Genomic DNA, 24,048 nt, shown 5'->3' with positions numbered 1-24,048 from the left:
TAGCTTTAGCAGAGGGCAAAGTCAAAGTGCAGCCTCAGAGCAGGCTACTTTCTAATCAAGAAAGCCAGAGTGATCATTTGTCCCAAAGTCAAATTAATTAAAATTAAGAACTTCAATGTCTTGTCTTCAGGATTTTTTATTGTCCCCATGTTGCCTGTATAATTGTACAGATAAACTAGTTACACTATTAAGAAGGGAGGCAAACATTCTGAATAGCAAAACCTATCAAATGACAATTACAATTCTCAATTACACTGAATAAATTATAAAAATCCTTACAAAATCGACTGGCTACTGCATTAGCTTTTTTTCCCCCCCTATGAATTTGAATGCCTAAGGGTTGCAAAGCAGTTCATGTCATAAAACACTGATCACCTTATGTTTATTGAATTCAAATAATTATTACTCCACATTTGAATTAGCTAATAATTTCCCTTAAGCTGTCCCTTCAGCTGAAAAATGTAACTGAGCAGAATGAAAGTAACCAGCTTCTCTCATGTGGGTTTGTTCCTCCCAAATTCTGATAGTGTGCGTTTCCATTCTCCTCTGCATTCAGTCTGCACTCACCCACACACACACACACACAATGTTGACTATCTATAGTCTACAGCGTGAGGTTTTGACATTCATTCTCATTGAACGTAGGTCGACTATTTAAAAAAATACCACGCAGTCATGAGTGACCCCAAACGCCACCCAATTCTTATACACTAAACATATTTACAGTCTGGCTTCGTAAACATGCTGCATCAAGGATACTTTCTTGGGGAAGATCTTGAGAAAACAAGGTGAAAAATGATCAAGGCATTAAAAGCTTTCTGGTGCCCAGACCCCCAAGTGGCTCAGACTTTGTGAGGACCATGCAAATGCTTATGAACCATGGAGGGCATGTTAGATCCACAGTAGATACCAATTTCAAACACAATCAGTGCATTACATTAGTTAGACAGATTCACAGTATGCTTCTCCACTGTCATACAGTATTTAAACAGCACTGAATGATGCTGAAAAAGATTAGCTTCGTCAGTGATTTCAATCCTGCTTATCAAAGTGAGTTCTTCAAAGCTCTCCGGAGGCAGACAAGACCACACACACCTACCTTTTTTTTTTTCCTAAACAAACTACAAGTCAAGCATTCTCCTACAGAAACAATTGCAATTTGCCCTGTCAAACTACATACTACACTGTTCTGCTTTAGAGGGGGGTGGTCTCTCAACCCAATTGTCAAACCAGCACTCATTCCAAACACTGGCCTGTTGGGAAACAGAGGCCCCACACCTTTACCTTGATAAACGATGCCTAATTGCTTTATAATCTACGCTACACTAGCAGCTGCAGATTTCATGTACAGCATTCCATGTACAACCCAAACACACACTGCCATTCACATTCGTAGGCTCTGTGCTCTTACTTCAATATTTATTAAGTCGACACAACCTTGCGCACTGGGCTAAGCCTCAAATTGTATTATAATGTGAAGGGTCACGAACTGTAAAGTATAGCTAGCATATGTGAGATAAGAACTAGCCAGGATGCCCTTATCACAAAGTTATTTGGAAATAATTATTTTAGTATTACCCAATACATATTAATTATGGGTCCCATTTATATTATGCTTGTTTTGCCATGCTTTACTTGTCTGTTGTAAATTATGATTCCAAATATAAATTACACAACACTTTCACCGTTGGCAATAAAATACTTTTTACTGATAATACAAAAGTAAACTTCATTTATTAACGGCTCTGTTTATTTCAAGCGCTTACCTTAAATCCAAGTAAAGGAGGTCTGGAGCAGCTTGTGACAAACTTGAGCAGTTTGCGCTTTTCTTCATCTGTAAAACTTTCAACAACTTCCCAAAAGATTTTAATCACAGGATGAGTTGCTGAGTAACCTCCTGCAAAAAAATACAAATTCAATAATACTGTAGAATGTCTGTATTCTTTCCCTTCCCACTGGATTAGTGGTAAGCAGATAATTAAACTCGGTACAAACACAATATTCAGCCAGCTAATCCCCAGCAATATAAAAACACAAAATCATATTCCTTATCGTGATTAACATTTATTTACCTAAACTTAGTTGCATATATTACTGGTTATTTAATGATAAAGTACTTCAAGTTCTGAAGGTAGTTGAGGTTTAAAGGACAAATAAAACCATGCATTATATGACTCGGCACAAGTGGCACTGTATATAATGCAAAAACCCCACATGAAGAGAATGCTGACTGGAAAAAAAACAAGTATTTTTGACAAACTTCTTAATTACACACAAAGCTGCAATGTGGTCAAACCAAGTTAGAGAGGTCTGGTATTTCAATGGGAAGAATAGAGGTGGAAATAAGACTCCTATTGCATTGGAGTTTCTCCCTTTCCAGGTTTTAATACATGCTTGATTAGCCGCAGCATATAGGTAACAAGCTCAGGTGTGTCTTATTAAGCTCATAGGAAAACCAGGAATAGATAAAACTGCTATGCAACAGGAATCTAATTTCCATCCCTGGTATATGTGTTTACTTTCACTTATCAAATACTGTTTTGGTGTATTTACATCAGTGTGTTTCACAAAGTAACCTTTCAGTTGAATTTATTGAGTTTATTTTAGTTTGTGTTGATAGACTTGTTCCTTTTTCATTTTATAGGTGCCTATAAGAAATGTGTGACTAACTTAATAAATATCACCTCAATATTTCTCCTTTTAACAAGCCATTTAAAAAAATCATCAATAAGATAATAATAAATGAAAGAAACTTTTATAACAGCGCACAAAGAGCGTATTTACTAAGAAAATGGGCCAGGTGCATCAGCAGAGAAAAACCCTATGCGCTTCCAGTGTGGCTCAGGCTAATGCAAACACCCAGGACAATTGCCTTTAGATAGCGATGATAAAATCTGACTCCGTTCTGTTAGCTTGCTGCATTGCCATGCAACGTCAGGGTTTGTTTGTCTTTTCACAGAGTACTTCAGAGCAAAGTTCATGCAGGTAGCTTTTTAAAGCCTGGATCGAGTATAAGTGCATTAAAAATGTGCAAATATGAAAAAGACCTAGGAGTTTATGTTGACTCAGAAATGTCTTCATCTAGACACTGTGGGGAAGCTATAAAAAAGGCTAACAAGATGCTCGGATATATTGTGAGAAGTGTTGAATTTAAATCAAGGGAAGTAATGTTAAAACTCAACAATGCATTAGTAAGACCTCATCTAGAATATTGTGTTCAGTTCTGGTCACCTTGTTACAAAAAGGATATTGCTGCTCTAGAAAGAGTGCAAAGAAAGAAGAGCAACCAGAATGATCCCGGGTTTAAAAGACATGTTGTATGCAGACAGACTAAAAGAATTGAATCTATTCAGTCTTGAACAAAGAAGACTACGCGGCGATCTGATTCAAACATTCAAAATCCTAAAAGGTATAGACAATGTCAATCTAGGGGACTTCTTTGACCTGAAAAAAAAAACAAGGACCAGGGGTCACAAATGGAGATGAGATAAAGGGGCATTCAGAACAGAAAATAGGAGGCACTTTTTTACACAGAGAATTGTGAGGGTCTGGAACCAACTCCCCAGTAATGTTGTTGAAGCTGACACCCTGGGATCTTTCAAGAAGCTGCTTGATGAGATTCTGGGATCAATAAGCTACTAACAACCAAACGAGCAAGATGGGCCGAATGGCCTCCTCTCATTTGTAAACTTTCTTATGTTCTTATAATAATAATAGCATCGATTTACAGTAATGTACAAATTTATTAGAACACCTCAAGATGTGCCATTTTATATCCTTTTATATACCTACCTGCATGAAAACATGCATTTGTAAACTTTCTTATGTTCTTATGAAAATTGTATGCAAGAACTTCACAAAATAAAACTTGGAATCTGTAACTGCTGCATATTTGCACATTTGTTGCAACTGCACAGCGGAAGACTGAAACAGAATGATTATTCAATACCGTACATACTAAGCTGCAAATAATCAATAACCTATTTTCTTTTAATTAAAGCTTAAATGACTTTTTTTTTACTTTCTATATGGTATGGCTGTGCACATTTAGGTACACACCCATTTCTTGTACGACAATAAAGCTTACGTGAACTTGATGATTACCTGAATAGTTTGTAAATTTCTTGAGGTCATCGAGACTAATGGGAATATGTGCCCCAGAAATCAGTATCTATACAGACAAAACAAAACACATACAGTATATATGTTATTGATACAAAGATGTGAGAGAGAATACAGACATACTGTAGTATTCAATAAAAAAAAATACCTCAACCATATTCAATACAAAAAATAAACTGAAGGCATGCTTCCAGAAATGTCATTTCTTACCTAGTTGTCTAGTTTACCACGTGAATGCAGCTTTACCATGCCTTTACCATATACTACACTTCATTACGATTCATAACATTTTAATTTAAAGAATTAGACATGACAACACTGATAAATATTTTGTGTAAGAATTTCTTACATTTCGTTTATTTAGCACTTCAGTTTGAGTGTTCATAGTCTAGGATGTAGGTTTAAGCTACAGCTATGGCCAAAAGTTCACCTAGAATCTTAGGATTTAGGCATAAACTGATATGAAAATCACTTAGGTCTTTTATTTAACATATGTAATCAAAGAAACTAGAAAATGATATTGCAAAAGTCTACTGGAAACCAGAATTGCAGTAGTGTTTCATGTTCAATTTTGAAACGTCGCATTTTTAAATTGCCAGTTTTTTGTTAAGCGGTATGTAATTCAATATGTTAATGTAACATTACTCAGCAAGTTTCATTCGACTTTAAGAAGAAAAATGTGTTAATTCTATAGGGTGATGCAAAACATTTTGGCCATAGCTGTACTTTCATGAAAGTGATGTATTTTACATAATAAATAACACATTAAAAATCCATTCCTAATAATACCTGAATAAATACATCACCTGCAGTTCTTGCTGATCGAACATTCGGAGCCATTCCAGGTTAACCACATTGGCCAGTCCCTGTCTGAACGCCAGGCAGTGGGGTCGGATCTGTTTGTTCAGCCTGTAGTCTGCTACCAGGTGGATATATGCTATCCTGTTTGCTGTAGTGACTGTGATATCCTTGCCTCCCAGCTTCAGCTCAACCACCTGTAAAGATGATAGAGCTGGTTATCATCACCGGCTTCTCAGGACAGTGGCACATTGGAGATCCTCAGGAGCAGGTACAAGGCTTTTGAGCATGCCCAACATCTGGTTTATTTTCATTTTACTCGTATTTAACCAAATCAATCTGTCAGAGCTAAATCAATCAACCTTTATTTAATATTGCTCCTTTCACAAAAGCAATGCCTCAAAGCGCTTCACATGGCTAAAACAGAAAATACAAGCAGGAAATACAATAATCACAGTAAATGAAAATACATGAGCAGGAGAGTAAATGCATAAATGAATAGATAAAACAGAAGAAAATAAAACAAGATCAATAAAACAACAAGAATGCAATGGAATTAAATGCATAAAGTAGATAAAACATATAAATAAAAATAAGATCAGTGAAACAATAAAACCATAGACGATAAAAGAAAACAATCATTTTAAGATAAAAATTTGTCTTCAGTCTTATTTTAAAAGCTGCAACGGTTGGTGCTACCCTTACAGAAATGGGCAAATCGTTCCATAATTTAGGAGCCCTGTAACTGAAAGCTCTGCCACCAATACTTGTTTTTAAAATTTTGGGAATAGTGAGCAGCCTGGCATCCTGGGATCGGACAGGCTGCCTAGGAACATATGGAATTAAAAGATAATTTAGGTAAGAGGGAACCAGATCATGTACAGCTTTGTAGGTTATGAGCAGAAGCTTAAAATCAGCCCGGAACCAAACTGGAAGCCAATGTAGGGCTGCCAATACCGGTGTAATATGGTCATACTTTCTTGTTTTAGTTAAAATCCTGGCAGCAGCATTTTGCATAAGTTGCAAACGGGATAAAACATGACTTGGAATGCCGGAGAATACACAATTACAATAATCAACTCTATAGATGTTACAAAGGCATGCATCAGTCAGTATTCTAGATGAGGTCTTACTAATGCATTGTAAAGTTTTAACATTACTTCCCTTGATTTAAATTAAACACTTTTCACAATATATCTGAGTATCTTGTTGGCCTTTTTTTATAGCTTCCCCACATAGTCTAGATGAAGACATTTCTGAGTCAACATAAACTCCTAGGTCTTTTTCATAGATTCCTTCTTCAATTTCAGTATCTCCAATATGATATTTATAATGCACATTTTTATTGCCTGCGTGCAGTACCTTACACTTTTCTCTATTAAATGTAATTTGCTATGTGTCTACCCAGTTCTGAATGCTGTCTAGATTATTTTGAATGACCTGCTGCAACGGTGTTTGCCACTCCTACTATTTTTGTGTCATCTGCAAATTTAACAAGTTTGCTTACTATACCAGAATCTAAATAATTAATGTAGACTAGGAATAGCAGTGGACCTAATACTGATCCCTGTGGTACACTACTGGTTACCTCGCTCCATTTGGAGGTTTCTCCTCTAATCAGTACTTTCTGTTTTCTACATGTTAACCACTCCCTTATCCATGTGCATGCATTTCCTTGAATCCCTACTACGTTCAGTTTGAGGATTAATCTTTTATGCAGGACTTTGTCAAAAGCTTTCTGGAAATCTAAATAAACCATGTCATATGCTTTGCAATTATCCATTGTCGATGTTGCATCCTCCAAAAAACCAAGCAGGTTAGTTAGACACAATCTCCTTTTCCTAAAACCATGCTGACTGTATCCCAGGATACTGTTACCATATAGGTAATTTTCCATTTTGGATCTTAAGTTTACATATAATAGAAGGCTTATTGGTCTGTAGTTGAGTTTCAGTTTGTGATCAGAAAAAGACACACAGCTGTTAGACTTTAAGCTGCATTAATTTCCCAATCAATGTATTTTCTGATGAAAGTAATTCAAGGTTCAGTGCAAATGGGAAGTTGTTTCCAGTAAATGCACAAAGGTTGGTCTTACTTAATTGTTTTTTTTTTTTAACCTAGCAACATTACCTCTGTTTTATCTGAGTTTAAAGACAGGACATTTTTTGACATCCATAGCTTAATGTTAGCAAGGCATGAAGTCACAATATTTACGGCTGCAGTGTCATCTGGTTTCACAAATAGGTATAGTTGAGTGTCATCGGCATAGAACTGAAAGTTTACAACATGTTTGTGAACAATATTGCCCAAGGGTAGCATATATAAAGAAAACAAAATCGCTTCTAGAACAGAGCCCTGCGGGACACCACATGTGACTTCAGATAGATAGGGGTCACCCCCAATTTAAACATACTGTAACCTATTTGAGAGATAGGATTCAAACCAAGACAGAACACTTCCAGACAGTCCTGTGAGGTTCTCAAGACGTTCAATCAGAATCGAATGATCAATAGTGTCAAACGCTGCAAAGAATTGAGGGGAGGCCCATATCTGAAGATAGTAGCACATCATTTATCACTCTTATAGGGCAGTTTCAGTACTATAACCTGGGTGAAAACCCGACTGAAATTTATCATAAACATTATGTACGGCAAGAAATGAGTTAAGCTGGTTCGTTACTAACCTCTCCAAGACTTTAGATAAGAGATTGGAAATAGGCCCATAGTTGTAAAGAGGATTTAATCTGGACACTATGCCACTAACCTTAATGTTCCCACCCCCTCCAGTATCAGCAGAGGAATACTTCCCAGGGGAATCACTTTTTAAACAGTTGAGGTTGTCCATATTTATATTGTGTTACAGCTCCTGTTCCTTATATCAACTGTTCCCATTTCATTTACCTACTGTTTTTTCACTGCTAATGCACCACCTTTTTTTTTTTTTTACAAAACGCCTACTTTAATTTCACGTTTTTCACATTGCTCGGCTTGCCTGTACCCCTCCCTAATAAATGTATGGATAGCCAAACGTTTGAAGATAGTCCGAAAAAGTAACTACTGTATATTCAATCAATCTTTATTTTTATTTAGCACCTTTCATGATAAATCACTCCAAAGCGCTTTATATAAGGCCAGTGTATAAGGAACAGGAGCTTTAAAAGCCATTAAAATCTTTTGCATTTTAATGCTTTAGTGTTTTGTAACTTCTCGTGCCCATTTATGTTCCAGTTCAACCACGCTCATTATTTCTGCATCGTCGTCTTCTTTTAATCAGTTCAGCGTGCTCAATCTTAAAAACGTTATTGTAAAATGATATTAATATCCACATTGTAAGTAGCTATTAACACCCGTAATCCTTTTCCAAACAATGCTCTGTGCAAACAACACTGCTACAAAATGAGTCATCATGCACTGTTTGCAAAGAGATTAGCAAATCCACTATTAATTATAATACCTAGATGATAATAATAATTAAAAACACACACACACACAACGACCGTCTTTTTGTTCCTAACCTATTGCAACTTATGGAAAAACGAAAATCAATATTTGCTTTCCTGCAATGTAATATTAGAATAGCCTGCTGTATAGTTTTAGCAGAAAAAATGCCCTGTCCTATTGTCGCCCCTTTGCTTGCTGCTGATAACGAACAAAATTCCAATTTGTTATGTACAATAACAATGATCAACATCGATTGGACACAGAATCTAGTCCACCTGGTATCACACTGTTTGCAGGGTGTATAACCACCAGGGAAGGGCAGCATGGCTCTGCTTTAGCCTGCAAGATGTTTACATTGTTACAGAGAGGTAAGTTTATACCTCAAGTTGCAGGTAGAAATCTGCAGTAAAGTATTTTCTCCAGAAAGACTTGGATAAGGAAGCACTTGTCAACTGAGCACCTCCTATCAGTCCTGAATCAAAAGGCAGTCCGATCTGGTAACTGTTTTATATCCATACAAGTGATTCTGGTTGCAGAACAACTTGATCAGCGGGACAAACCATTTACATAAATATATGTTCTGCATATTCAAATAAAACTGCAGCTGACAATGGAGTAGTGTGCACATTTATTAAAACACCCCATTGCATATGTTTTGATTTGTTGTGCATGTGAAATTAAACCATTGTGACTGAAAATCTTGGAAAATTGTCAAAACAGGCAAATTAGCGATTGTCTAACTTAATTGATGACTTTTAATAAGCCACACATGAAATTAAAATAGTAAGAGAAAAGAGACACATTCATGAGACTTTTTAGAAGTTGTTTAAGATGCCTGTGACAGTGTGCTCGTGTCACGTGTGTGGGTAACCACTGCTTAAGCAATACAGAGAGACATGGGAGGTGGAGTTGAAATGCCAGCACAGGCGCACAGGATTTAATAAAAACAGTACAAAAACTACAAATAAAAGGTGCCACAGAGGGTGAGCGCTAGACTTATAAAGAGGCGTCCCACTCCAGGAACCGGCTACACTACGTAACCCTCGCTATGCATTACTTGGGATCACTATCCCCTAAACGAACCTACTTATGAGCCGGTATTCACATACTGACTCCTGCTGCTTCATACGGCCTTGGCTGGGCATTGCCTTCACAAGCACCGCCTGCAGCTTCAGGGTGGCGTAGTTGTCGTTCCTGCAGAGTGGACTCTCTCCTCTCAAATATACGCAGCTCCCTCTGTACATGGCATTGCAGTCACCCTGAGAGATCTCCACTCACTGATGTTTTAAAACGACGGACACCCATATGTAAACAATAATTTAATCACACAAATCAACTCCAAAAAGACACACAATAAATCCATTTCCCCATATAAAATTACACCAACACTAATTTACACTTATTAAAGCACAAAGTGGTCTAACATTTTCACACGTGAGTGCCTATTGTTTCTATATCACTTATTACTCTCTCATCTGAAATTCTCACACCGTTTTCATGCAGGTAGGTATATAAAAGCAGGGGCGGACAAATCGGTAGTCCGGGTGCCCGGGACTACCAAAAATTTGGTCTGGATTACCGAACTGTAATGTTCCAAAGCCCGCGGGACTACCGAACTGTAATGTTCCAAAGCCCGCGGGACTACCGAACTGTAATGTTCCAAAGCCCGCGGGACTACCGGCAGCTTCTAAAGATTTATTTTTTCTTAAGCAGTTACTTCAAAGATCTTTTATATAGAAGATCTTTGGTTACTTTGTACAGACAGAGTGATAAAACTGCTCAGTTTACTTCCCGTTTAGTACACGCTTACTCAGTTGAAGCGGTAGCTATAGTAACCAGCGAATCCAATCGTGATTGGTTAATGCTTTAAGATTTATGAAATTCAAATTTTTTTTTTTAAATCGCGCATTAGTTGCTTGCAAGATCAGCGACATGACAGATAAACCAATCAGAGCAGGGAATTTGCATTATACTTTACTAGAATGGCGCCGCCGGTATATAGTGATTGCAAGTATAAGGTAGGCTACTATATTTTACCTGAGTTATGGCTGAGATAATATAAATATATATAAAACAAATTAATAAACAGTAGAGAACACCGTACCCTCAGTGGCTATCACAGTGTTACCGAGGTGCAGGGACACTGCAGCTCGAGCACAGTAGAAAGTTAATAGAACATAAGAACATAAGAAAGTTTACAAACGAGAGGAGGCCATTCAGCCCATCTTGCTTGTTTGGTTGTTAGTAGCTTATTGATCCCAGAATCTCATCAAACAGCTTCTTGAAGGATCCCAGGGTGTCAGCTTCAACAACATTACTGGGGAGTTGGTTCCAGACCCTCACAATTCTCTGTGTAAAAAAGTGCATCCTATTTTCTGTTCTGAATGTCCCTTTATCTAATCTCCATTTGTAACCCCTGGTCCTTGTTTCTTTTTTCAGGTAAAAAAAGTCCCCTGGGTCGACATTGTCTATACCTTTTAGGATTTTGAATGTTTGAATCAGTTCCCCGCGTAGTCTTCTTTGTTCAAGACTGAATAAATTAAATTATTTTAGCCTGTCTGCATACGACATGCCTTTTAAACCCGGGATAATCCTGATTGCTCTTCTTTGCACTCTTTCTACAGCAGCAATATCCTTTTTGTAACGAGGTAACCAGAACTGAAAAAAATATTCTAGGTGAGGTCTTACTAATGCATTGTAGAGTTTTAACGTTACTTCCCTTAATTTAAATTCAACACTTTTCACAATATATCCGAGCATCTTGTTGGCCTTTTTTATAGCTTCCCCACATAGTCTAGATGAAGACATTTCTGAGTCAACATAAACTCCTGTCTTTTTCATAGATTCCTTCTTCAATTTCAGTATCTCCCATATGATATTTATAATGCACATTTTTATTGCCTGCATGCAATACTTTACACTTTTCTCCATTAAATTTCATTTGCCATGTGTCTGCCCAGTTCTGGATGCTGTCTAGATCATTTTGAATGACCTTTGCTGTTGCAACAGTGTTTGCCACTCCTCCTATTTTTGTGTTGTCTGCAAATTTAACAAGTTTGCTTACTATACCAGAATCTAAATCATACCAGAATCTAAATAAAGGTGCGTTGTTTTATTTTTTTTATTTCCAACTGAACAATTAGCGAACGGTATTCTGAGGGAGCCCCCTCACATGGTAATGTCTTTATAAATTGTGCAATGGTGTTAGTGTTGTTTTTATTAAGTCAGCAGAAAGCCGTGCCCATGTTTATATTCTGTGTACATGTTTAGGCCACCAAGTTTATTTGTACGGTACTACTGTATATTGATTGTATAATAATAATACGTCTTAAACAAATGCCACACTTGCAGGGTTTAGTTACTGATAATGTGCAGTGGTTACTGTGAGTGTGAGTGCACAGGGTAAAGAAAAAAATAACTCATCCTTTTTATATTTATGTGTTTTATAGATATTTTTATGAGTATTCAAAAATATAAAAATAAACTGTACGAAATTGTTTAGCTAATCAAGACTGGTAAAAGGTGGGGCTAGGTTCTGTAAATGGCACAGGTGAAGAAAAATAAAAACAACACTACTACTACAAGTGCATAATAATTCCCACAGTCCATTTAGGACTGAGAACATGATTGTTTTAATTTGTTACGCAGTGAATATTTTAAAACGAATGATGAGATATTGGTTGGATCAAAAACCCAGACTGTAAGTCCCCCAGGACTGAAGTAGTCTGGGAAAATAATGTAAATGATGCTGTCAAACATAATTCCCAACACTTTATATAAGGAAACTATTATTAGCTATTATTAGCTTGTTATTGTTTGGTAGAAATATTAACAGAAACTAGGTTGTCCACACCTGAAAAGATATAAATGACAAATCTTGAGGTGCTCAAATAAATGTGCGCACTACTAAATAATGTAAAATGTGTTAACTGTCTAAATATGTTTCACTCTCTTTTTTTGTTTAATAGTGAAAAATGTAATTCCCTCTACATGTGGAAAACACAACAGCCAGAAAACAGAATGAATATCAATGAAAGTTGGTTGGTACTGTATGTGATGCTTTGTTAATCCTTTTCCATAATCTCTAGTAATATATACATATCTAAAAACATGTTCTCACTGTGGCACGGCATAATGCACAAACACATTTCAGTTGATAATGTGTGCCTAATCTTTGAAATAAAAATAATAATCCCGTACCTAAGGAGTTGCATTGTAAAAACCCAGTAAAGCACTCTGTATTTAAAGAGCTGTGACACAGTAAACACCTAGAGCTGGCATTAATAAACAAGTCTGAGCAGTGCTGAAGCACAGTTCAACATCAAATAACCAGCTTGCTGTCTAAACAGCCAGAACAGATACAATTGAGAAACGCCACACTATCAGCAGTGTTTTTAGATAATTACTGCTCCGGTTGTTTTTCACACCTAATATCGTCAGAATGGTCAATAAAGCTGTTACTTCACTTAAAAGCTGCACAAAGAACACCGCCCAAAGCGTGCTTTATCTCTCTTATCTCTGAACATGGACACCCGATTACAAGTAATTATTAACGGTGCAGTGTTAGGAAGCAGCAGCAGCAGTAACAAGGCAAAGAAAAGCCCTCCACCTGTGCCTCTCCCAGGTCGTTGTTCACCACGGTGAAGTTGAGCCCCAGATCCTCCACGTCCTCCTCATAGCTCTTTAAGAAAAGCAGGTTTCTGTACATCTCTGGATCCAACGAAGCCAGGTGGTGAATATCAACGTCTGCGCTGGTGCCCAGCAACTTGGACAGGAAGAAACTGGCAAACGGAAGCTCCACAAGCATGTTTTCATAAAGAGCCTTTGAAGCAAAAACAACAACAAAGATGGTTACACAAATGCACCATAAGAAACACTTTGCACTCCAAAATCTAATATTAATTTGAAAACTGAAAAACATATGTTACCAAGTAATAAACATCTTAAGCTGGAATTGTTTGACAGTAAAACATTTTTTTTTTAAAAAGTATTGCATACATCCTCGTCAACAGCTGTAAATAAAGTACAACATTACAAGTCGATCACCATGACCTGCAAAAGGGCAGACGTCTCTCAGTGACCTGAGCTTGGATGCCCTAACCAAATTATTATTATTATCATTATTATAATTATTATTATTATTATTATTATTATTATTTATTTCTTAGTAGACGCCCTTACCCAGGGCAACTTACAGTCGTAAACAAAAAATACATTTCAAGAATGTTCTAATCACAGTGGAATAAGCGGTTCTCCACATATGGGGGAAAAAAAAAAACTCTACAGAATAAAGTACTTACTGATGCCTCTCTACAACCAGGAACAAGAATACACAGTGAGAGATAAAAATTGCTAGTTGGTGCTGGTAAAAAACAAAAAAGAATAATAAATAAGACCTTGCCTGGCGACATGCCAAGCTACTGTCTCCAAGGGCCTTGACTGTGCAGGTTTTGTCTTCCAGTCACGAATGGTTTTAAAAAATTGTGTGTGTTGCTTTCAAATGCACATGCATTGCAGTGCTCTCAGCCTGTATCTGTAACTTGCACTTAAAATAAACTTGGTAACATTAATTCATTTTTCATACACCTCTATATAAAGTTGTTTGTAGATGCCCTAGTAGAATTCATACCCAACAGAAAACAAAAGCATTGCATGAAGAAACATATTATTATTTATTTATTAGCAGACACCCTTATCCAGGGCGACTTACAATTGTTACAAGATATCACATTATTTCACATTATACAGCTATCACGTTATTTTTTTACTGGAGCAATGTAGGTAAAATAGCTTGCTCAAGGGTACAGCAGCAGTGTCCCCACCTGGGATTGAACCCACAACCCTCCGGTCAAGAGTCCAGAGCCCTAACCATTACTCCACACTGCTGCCCCTCAACATAAGACATGACTCTCAGATACGACCTTCATGAAATTGCTGCTTTGTAAAGTTGTTTTGTGATTGGATCTAGGTTTTGAAATGTAGTTTCTATCTGCTTAGATATTTAGAGAGATAAAAATGATTTCCAGATATCTTTAAATGGAGCTTTAAAAATGAGATATCTAAAATGCAATTTCAGATATCTTTAAATCATTTAGAGATAGCTCTAAACAACTTCCTGTTCATTTAGAGATGACACTAAATCATTTAGAGCAGTGGTTCCCACCTGTGGTCCGTGAGTAAACTCCAGATGGTTTGTAAATAACCCCCAAAATCCATTTCAGCAGTTCTAGCATAAACCCATTTCTACACAATCACACGTTGTACTACTACAATATGTATTACTAAGCAACACAACACACAGCTTTAACCACATTATATATAATACGATATGCATATAGTCTGCATTTGCCCCCTATCTGTTTTCTTTTAACACAGGTGTGTTTATAATTTATATTCGCTCCCATTGATGCAATACCAAACACCGCCTTTAAAGCCGTCATGAACTGAAACAGCTTTCTAATGTGAAACAAATACTAACTAAATAACTTACACATTATGAAGACACATTTGTCTTGTCAAAATTACAGAATTCTATTTTTAGCCAGTAACAGTATTCATGTAAATACTTTCATGTAAATCTTTCTCTGTGCTCTAATTCTACTGCTTGTTTTCACTGTTCAGAGAAAAAAAAAAAAATCTGTCTCTAGCCTTTTCGCTCCGCGTAAAGTAGTGCACTGCATTCAATATTCCTAACTCAGTTGAAATGACTAAATTAAAGAAAAAGAAATAATAATAAAAAAAACATTAAAACCACAGTTTTAGTACTTTTCATTTTCAACAATATAAAATATGTGCTACAGTGTTGCCAGGGATATAGGAATATGTCTATTATTTCCATAAGTTTTTCAAGAGGTTAGCTGTATATAGTTAATGTGAAACAAAGAGAGGGTATATTTGTAGCTTGACTTGTGAACTGTACCGTAGTGTGAATGATCGATTTCAGGTTTCATTTCCAGGTTTAATATCTCACAAGACTATATGTGAAAAGGAAATTCTCTTAACACTACTTCTGGAAATAATGTGTAGTCTGTTCTTGACGCCATCATTAACCAAAACAGGAATTGTTGAATCTCAGCCACTTTCTAAGAAAAGTAAGACTCTGTGTCATAAATACAATCTGAATATTTAGCACTGGTATTTACATGTACTGGATCCAAGGACGACCCAAAGACCCAGTGCGTTATTTGTCAGGAGGGTTTGTCAAATGAAGCTCTTAAACCTGCAAAATTTACCTACAAAGCATTCAGAATGTGGAAAAAAAAAAAAAAACACACTGGACTTTAAAAAAAAAAAAAAGAAATGGGAACTTTCCCATCAGCAACTTTCAATGCGCGAAATGACAACATTGCTTGATGAACCAGTAGCGAAGATTCAACCACAGGGATCTCATTAAGTTAGGTACGTTATATAAATACTTTACTTTCAACATGTACCTATACATACACATAAAAATTAGTTTTAAAATGCTGTTGTGAAAAATGTGTGGCAAGTGGTCTGTGGAAAAAATCCAAACACCAAGGTGGTCCCTACATTGAAAAAGGTTGGGAACCACTGATTTAGAGATATCTCTAAATAACTTCCTTCAAGATATCTCTAAATGGACAGGAAGCCCATTCAAAGCATTTTCATAGGAAGTAATTTCAAGATATCTTGAAATGAACAGGAAGTTATTTAGAGATATCTCGAAATTAACAGGAAGTTATTTCAAGATATCTTAAAATGATTTAGAGATATCTCGAAATGAAAGGGAAGTTATTTTGAGATGTCTCTAAATGACAGTTTGGTGTACCATGCTAGCAAAACATTATTTAAAGATATCTGTAAATCAATGTGAGATATCTTTATTTAATTTTTAGATATCTTAAAATTAAGATATCTTCAAAAGGGTTTATTTACAGATATCTCATACTTATTTAAAGACATCTGCAAATGATTTACAGATATCTCTAAATATTTCAAGATATCTTAAAATGCAATTTGAGATACAGTGCCTTGCATAAGTATTCACTCCCCTTGGACTTTTCCACATTTTGTAGTGTTACAACCTGGAATTAAAATGGATTTAATTAGGATTTTTTGTCACTGATCTACACAAAATAGTCCATAATGTCGAAGTGGGGAAAAAAATCTACATATTTTTCAAAATTATTTACAAATAAAAAACTGAAAAGTCTTGATTGCATAAGTATTCACCCCCTTTGCTGTGACACCCCTAAATAAGCTCTGGTGCAACCAATTGCCTTCAGAAGTCACATAATTAGTTGAATGGAGTCCACCTGTGTGCAATTAAAGTGTCACATGATCTCAGATTAAATACACCTGTTTCTGGAAGGCCCCAGAGTTTGTTAGAGAGCATATCTAAACAAACAGCATCATGCAGACCAAGGAGCTATCAAAACAAGTCCTGGATAAAGTTCTGAAGAAGCACCAATCAGGGTTGGGTTATAAAAAAATATCCCAAACTTTGAACATCCCCTGGAGCACCGTTAAATCCATTATTAAAAAATGGAAAGAATATGGCACAACCGCGACTCTGCCTAGAGAAGGCCGTCCACCAAAACTCAGTGACCAGGTAGGGAGGGGCTTAGTCATAGAAGCAACCAAGAGGCCAATGGTAACTCTGAAGGAGCTGGAGAGATCCACAGCTGAGATGGAAGAAACCGTCCATGGAACAACTATAACCCGGACGCTCCACAAAGCTGGGCTTTATGGAAGAGTGGCAAGAAGAAAGCCATTGCTGAAAAAAACTCATATCAAATCCCATTTGGATGTGGAAAAAGGTTCTCTGGCCTGATGAGACCAAAATTGAACTTTTTGGCCTTAGCGCACAAGGCTATGTGTGCCGCAAGGCCAACACTGCTCATCACCCTGAGAACACCATCCCCACGATGAAGCATGGTGGTGGCAGCATCATGTTATGGGGATGCTTTTCATCGGCAGGGACTAGGAAACTGGTCAGGATTGAGGGCAAGATGGATGGAGCCAAATACAGGGAAATTCTAGAGGAAAACATGTTTCAGTCTGCAAGAAACCTGGGACTGGGGCGGAGGTTCACCTTCCAGCAGGACAATGACCCTCAACATACAGCCAAAGCTACACTGGAGTGGTTTAAAAACAAGAACCTGAATGTCTTAGAATGGCCCAGTCAAAGCCCAGACCTCAATCCGATTGAGAATCTGTGGCAAGTCTTGAAAATTGCTGTTCACCAACAGTCCCCATCCAATTTGACACAGCTTGAGCAATTTTGCCAAGAAGAATGGGCAAAAATTGCAGGATCCAGATGTGCAAAGCTGGTAGAGACTTACCCAAAAAGACTCACAGCTGTAATCACAGCCAAAGGTGCTTCTACCAAGTATTGACTCAGGGGGGTGAATACTTATGCAACCAACAAATGCCTTTTTTTTGTTTAATTAACTTTTGTGTCACAATAACAAATATTTTGCACCTTCAAAGTGTTAAGTATGTTGTGTAAATCAAATGGTAAAAATCCCAATTAAATCCATTTTAATTCCAGGTTGTAACACTACAAAATGTGGAAAAGTCCAAGGGGGGTGAATACTTATGCAAGGCACTGTATCTCCAAATGATAATTTGGTTTGTCATAGTTTTATAGCTATGGTACCAAACACAGTGATAGACTGTAGGCTTACAGTAAATTGAGCTAGTGATGGAGGTTTTGAACAAGAAAGTGTTGGAAAAACAAAAGAAAATAATCTTCCATGGACCAACAAATAGTATTCTTTCCTAAGCACTATTTAAGAATACATTAAAACTACATTACTGCGTAGCAACTGAACCCAAAAAATAGAATTGTGAATAGAATATGACAAGTTAAACAATTAAAAGCCAGCTAATAAGCTTTGCTCAAAATATCATTTGATATACTCACCCTAGCACTGTTTAGTAAATCTACATGGTCTAAATGTATCAAACTGAAAAGATTTCAATTGTAAATTCTAACCTTGACTTTAAATACAATCAAGTACAGGAGCTGGGCAGGTGAGTCATAAAATGTAAAGCTAATGTACTGCAATAGTCCTAAAAAGAGCAGATTTAAACCTTTAAAGCATTAAAATATACAGGTCCTTATAAATGATTGCACTAAAAACCCTGACCGCATCAGCTAAATGGATTATAAATTTAAGACATTTCCATAATGTATGCATCTTAAATACACACACTGGCATAAATCAAGATATTTTCTAAACACAGGTTAATTATGCAACTTCAAACACAGTCTATTTTTTATGCAAAATAATCCACTTAGCATTTTTCATAGTCGCTCTAATTTCCAGCCATATGCAATGCTTGCCCCTTGAAGCCTATCAATAACTTGGTGCCATAAGGAAGTAGCAATAAGTATATTGAAAAAACGGGCAACATATTTTTCAAATGTCTATTATTTATGGCTGTTTATTGCCAGAAATTGTGCCAAAATGACTCGAAACAAAAAGGATTCATTATAGTGCGAGCCTTTTAATATAAGTGAGTGCCGTGGCAGTGCAATTAATGCAAATTGTGGCACTATCAGGAGAATAAATGTGAACAACATCACTGACTGCTTCTGTTAGCTGCCAAATAAATTCAGTAATTTACAACATTAAGAATCAATAATAAAAATAATGCTTTTCAAAAGCATCACTATCAATCAGTATTTTCCAGCAAAACCTGAACTTTATTCAGCCTTTATCAATTACTAATACTATTGCTAGAGCCATGAGCGTGACTGGTCTGTGAGTTACTGTAGTGTTGTTACCTTAAAGCTGCGTTGATACAAGCAACACAAGCCTACTTTAATTGAATACAATAACCATGTTTCCTGGGCTTTCTATTTTAGTGAACTGTAAGAGTGTGTCTAAATTCAATACACAGTGGTGCCCACAAGTATTAACATAATGTTAATGTTACTCCCCATGCCATTAATGTTCTTGTCCTTGATCCATAGACCAGATTAACTACCATCAAATTCTGAATCAAATCATTGCCGGACCTAGATGACAAGGAGTTTCATTACAATTGGATGCAAAAATGTAAGCGTGACATACATAAACACATACTGTACAGACAGAAAGGCACCACTCCTTGCTGTACATCCCCAGATTCTGGAGGAAAACAGTAAAATGATGTGACCCCAGGACATCAGCAATAAGTATCTACTCTAGCAGCACTGTGTTAGAGCAGTGGTGCACAACTTTTTTGCTGGAAGGGCCACACTGACAATCCGAATGACTTCTGAGGGCCACTAATAAAACTTGTTTTTTTTTTGTTTTTTTTTTTTAACCAACCATACATAACCAGATACTAATATTTTTTGTTTATATGAAGACCCAAATGCCAAAGTTTGTTAACAGCCTAGTTTCTGTAAAGATTTCTGCCAAACAATAACAAGCTAATAATGGTTACGTTATATAAAATGCAGGGAATTGTGACCGATGTTTATAGCTGTTTGACAGCATAATTTCCTTGAAATCACTTTTACAGTCTTTATCAGTCCTGGAGACTCACTAACAGTCCGGGTTTATGATCCAACCAGCGTCTCGTCATTGATTTTAAATTATTCATTGCTTTACAAATTAAAACAATCATGTTCTGGGACCTAAATGGACTGTGGGAATTGTTTATTGTGCACAAGCAATCTACAATTATTATTTTTCCCTGAATATTTTTTTAATTGGAAAAAGCAAAAACCTGGGCTGTTAGTGAGAACTTATGACTGGATGGAAAACACTGATAACTTAAGTAGGTGATACTTACCAGTGGATGCTTTTTTGGGATTAATGTGGGTCAGCGAATAACTTCAGCTTTTGAGTGTCTCTACGAAAGTCTGAGAATCGCTGCTCAAATGAATACTGAAGCTTCCCCCTGACTTCAGAATAGGGCCCGAAGTCACAATTGTGATCTAAAAACACCTGCTGGCATGTAGGAAAGTGAGAGATCACCTTGCTGCAGTTCGGTATAGAACAGTTTCAGTTTAGTCTGAAAAGATGTGATTTGGCTGGCGAGGTCACACACAAGTTGTTCCTTTCCCTGAAGCCGAACATTGAGATCATTAACCCTTTGCGGTCGATTGTCGGACTGGGTCCGACATTGCAATTATTCCTCACAGGTCCTTTGTCGGACTGGGTCCGACATCATTATAGCAACGCAATAAACGGGTGTTTAGTCGTTTTTTCTCCGGAAAAAGCCGAGAAAACCATTCAATTGCCGAGTGGGAGCGACAGGAGCCGAGACAAGTCGAAAAAAAAAAAAAAAAAGGCGTATCTCATGATTAGTCATACATGGTATCAGGTATCAGATAACGGGGCGTTCATAGTAAACAAGCTGGCTGAGTGCGTCAGCGCACAGAGACTATCATGGACATTTGCAGAGCTTTTTTCAGATGTTATAGTAATAAAATAATGACTTGGATCGCATTATTGAGGAGTTTGGTGATAAAACGAGTGATCCGGAGATGACACTATGTAACACAATTTTTGTTCCTGGGTAGTAAGTGTTATTTCCTAATTGCTTATGCCTCAAAAGTATAGAAAATGGCTATTATTCCCCACAAACTTTGCTTTTGTGACCAGGACACTATTCTGACGCGCAGGTAATAAATGGACTGCAAAGGGTTAAGATAGGCAGTAAGGTCAGCAAGGAAAGCAAGATCACAAAGCCACTTAGCATCCTCCAGTAGGGTCACAGGTCTTTCTTTCTCTATCAAAAAAGATCTAATCTCCGGCAGCAGCGCCACAAACCTTTTCAAAACTTTACCCCTGCTGAGCCACCTGACTTCTGTATGATAAAGTACATCACTGTAGTCAGCATCAATTTTTTCTAAATACATTTAAAATTGACGGTGGTTGAGTCCACGAGATTTTATGAAGTTGACCATGGAGACAACAACATTCATCACATGTTGGAAACCCAGATCTTTCTCACACAGATTTTGCTGCTGTATAATGCAGTGATACTGGATGAGCTGCTCCTCTCTATCGCCCAGGTGCTGCTTGAGATGTGCGATCATTCCATTACACTCCCCTGTCATTGATGGTGGACCATGTGTCGAAATGCCAACCAGCTTTTGCCATTCAAAACCTAAAGACTCAATTTTATCGCGGAGACTGTTAAACAGGTCAATGCCAGTTGTTCGCCCATGAAGTGATGCCAGTACCGCTAGTTCTTCATAAACCTCACACTCATTCATCACACCACGCACAAAAATTGCCATCTGAGCTGTGTCTGAGCAGTCCGTAGTTTCATCTGCTGCCAGGGAGAAGTACACAAACTTTTTTGCCACATCTTTTAGCTGACATAAAATGTCGTTTCCTAGATCTGACACACGGCGCTGCACGGTCATATGATTCAAACTGATTTTTTTAAATTCCAGAGCTTCAGTAGGACATATTTTTTCGCATGCTATTAAAAAGCAGTCTTTCACAAAATCTCCATCGATGAAAGGCCGAGATGTCTTGGCAATGAACATAGCAATTTTGTAGCTTAGCTCTGTTTTTGATTCTTTCTGCACCTTCTGGAAGACATTTTGCTGGGCAGATAACTGTCGTTTAAGATCTGCAATTTTTTGTGTGCGTAGTTCTCCTGTGTATTCATTAAAATTTGAATGTTTAGTGTCGTAATGCCTCTTCAACTTGAATTCCTTTGGCCCTGCAACTTTCCCATTACAAATTAAACAAATCCTCTGTCTTCAATAAAGCAGTATTTTTCCGTCCAAGCTTTGTTGAACCGTTGATGCTCAATATCAATTTTTCGTTCATTTATTTTAGCCATAATTGAATGCAACTACACTGTGAAGTATATCGCCGGCGCCAACCTAGTAGTATAAGGAAAATCCCCGCTCTGATTGGTTTATCTGTTATGTCACTGATTTACATCTGGCGAACCAATGCGCGATTTCAAAAAAATGGAATGTCATAAACCAATCACGATTGGATTTGCTCGTTACTATAGCTACCGCCTCACATGAGTAGGCGTGTAAAAAAACATTTTCATGTGTGTTGGCGGGCCACATGAAACGTCTTAGTGGGCCGGATTTGGCCCGCTGGCCGTATGTTGTGCACCGATGTGTTAGAGGGACTTAAACTGACTGTTCGTACTGTGTAGCAGGGCAGCTGCATTTTTAATAATCATAAAAAACAGAGCTGTATAGAATGTAAATAAGATTTTTAAAAATTGCGTTTAACTAGTTAAATTATATATTAGGGATGACATAGGGTATTCGGGTATCTGGGTTACCCGGTGCTCGATATTACCCAAATTCATTTTCAGGATTCGATTCCTCTTCGAATCCCATTTTGTTAAAATCGAACGTCTCAGTTTTCCACGCGACCTGCTGTAGCAGAGCCACTCGACTTGACCGAGTGATACGCGTACCTTTACTGGTATGCGACAGGCTTGCCACTGGTGCGATCCGACAGTTCTTTATGACTATATGATTCCTCAAAAAACAATGCTCTGTCAATCGCACCATCGTGTATCAATCTGTTTGTACCACTGAAGCACAGAGAAATGAGAAATTATAATGCAGAGCTCCAGACTGAGATTAAAATGGTTAGAAATGCAAGAACAACAAAAAAAAAAACAACAACATTTTGACACCTTTTTCAGGGGTTAGGCACAAAAATGCTGCATCTCAATATTTACGAATGCGAGGTGACGTCTGTCTGATTATATACATACACTCCTATTCAATAAATAATGTGTTATCACTTTACAGACATAACTTCAGAGTTAGGTACTGTATACAGTATTGCATTTAACAGCAAACCCTTATGCTTGAGTAAGTGTGATAATGCAATCTCATTATATGGTTCTCTAAATATATGTAAAGTGGCACATACGTAAAGACTGGCTAGCAGGAACCTGCATATATCCCCAATATCCTCAGTACCTTGTGCAAAACAATGTCTTCAGCAAATGGTTCACAACAGGATAAAATAAAAGGTTTTCTAGATATTTGTATCTGTAAACATACAGACGTACACACATTTAAGCATTCCCAAGTGCGGGATAATAAACCACTGACACCTAGTACAGTGGCTAGATATTCATACTATACAAAACCTTCAAATGATTCCAGCATTTATGAGACAACACCAACAATACATACAAATCATCAAATGGGTACTTTGTTTTCTTTGTATTTACAAATGGTAGAATTACAAGAGGAAGGTTAATTGAAAGCCAAATTCAAATTATTTTTTCATTTTAAATTGCCCAGCCCATTAGCTTGACAGCAGTTAAATCAGCAAGACTACTGTGGTACTCTAATAAGTACCTTGAAGAGGCTCAAGATAGACTTGGTTGCTTTTTTTTTTTTTTTTTTTATAAATTTAGTAGGTCTAAAATTGATTTTTACCCCATTTTTCTCCCAATTTGAAATAGGCAATTATTTTAGGCTCAGCTCACCGCTACCACCACCGCGCTGACTCAGAAGCGGTGAAGACAAACACACACGCTGTCCTCAGAAACGTGTGCCGTCAGCCGACGTTTTTTTTTCCCCACTCTGCAGGCCCACCATGGAGCCACCTCAGAGTTACAGCATCGGAGGACAAGGCAGCTCTGGGCAGCTTACAGACAAGCCCGCAGGTGCCTGGCCAGTCTACAGGGGTCGCTGGTGCGTGGTCAGCCGAGGACACCCTGGCCGACCTAAGCCCTCCCCACCTGGGCAACGCTCGGCCAATTGTGCACC

General features: G+C 37.4%; 1 protein-coding gene across 2 annotated transcripts in view; it reads right to left on the bottom strand.

Moving 5' to 3' along the window:
• LOC117435231 (ubiquitin-protein ligase E3C-like) overlaps nt 1-24,048 on the bottom strand; it is a 65,353-nt gene that overhangs the window by 2,032 nt on the left and 39,273 nt on the right. For both annotated transcript variants that reach the window (XM_059019156.1, XM_059019165.1), the window contains exons 21-24: nt 12,970-13,182; nt 4,929-5,117; nt 4,105-4,171; nt 1,767-1,897 (exon numbers count right to left, since the gene is read on the bottom strand). In XM_059019156.1, the coding sequence (XP_058875139.1) occupies nt 1,767-1,897; nt 4,105-4,171; nt 4,929-5,117; nt 12,970-13,182 (600 nt within the window). The remainder of the gene's footprint in view (nt 1-1,766; nt 1,898-4,104; nt 4,172-4,928; nt 5,118-12,969; nt 13,183-24,048) is intronic.

This window comes from Acipenser ruthenus, chromosome 3 (genome assembly GCF_902713425.1).
Source record: "Acipenser ruthenus chromosome 3, fAciRut3.2 maternal haplotype, whole genome shotgun sequence".
Taxonomy (NCBI): domain Eukaryota; kingdom Metazoa; phylum Chordata; class Actinopteri; order Acipenseriformes; family Acipenseridae; genus Acipenser; species Acipenser ruthenus.
Note: the sequence above shows the minus strand (reverse complement) of the source record. Positions and strands in the feature narration are given on the sequence as shown.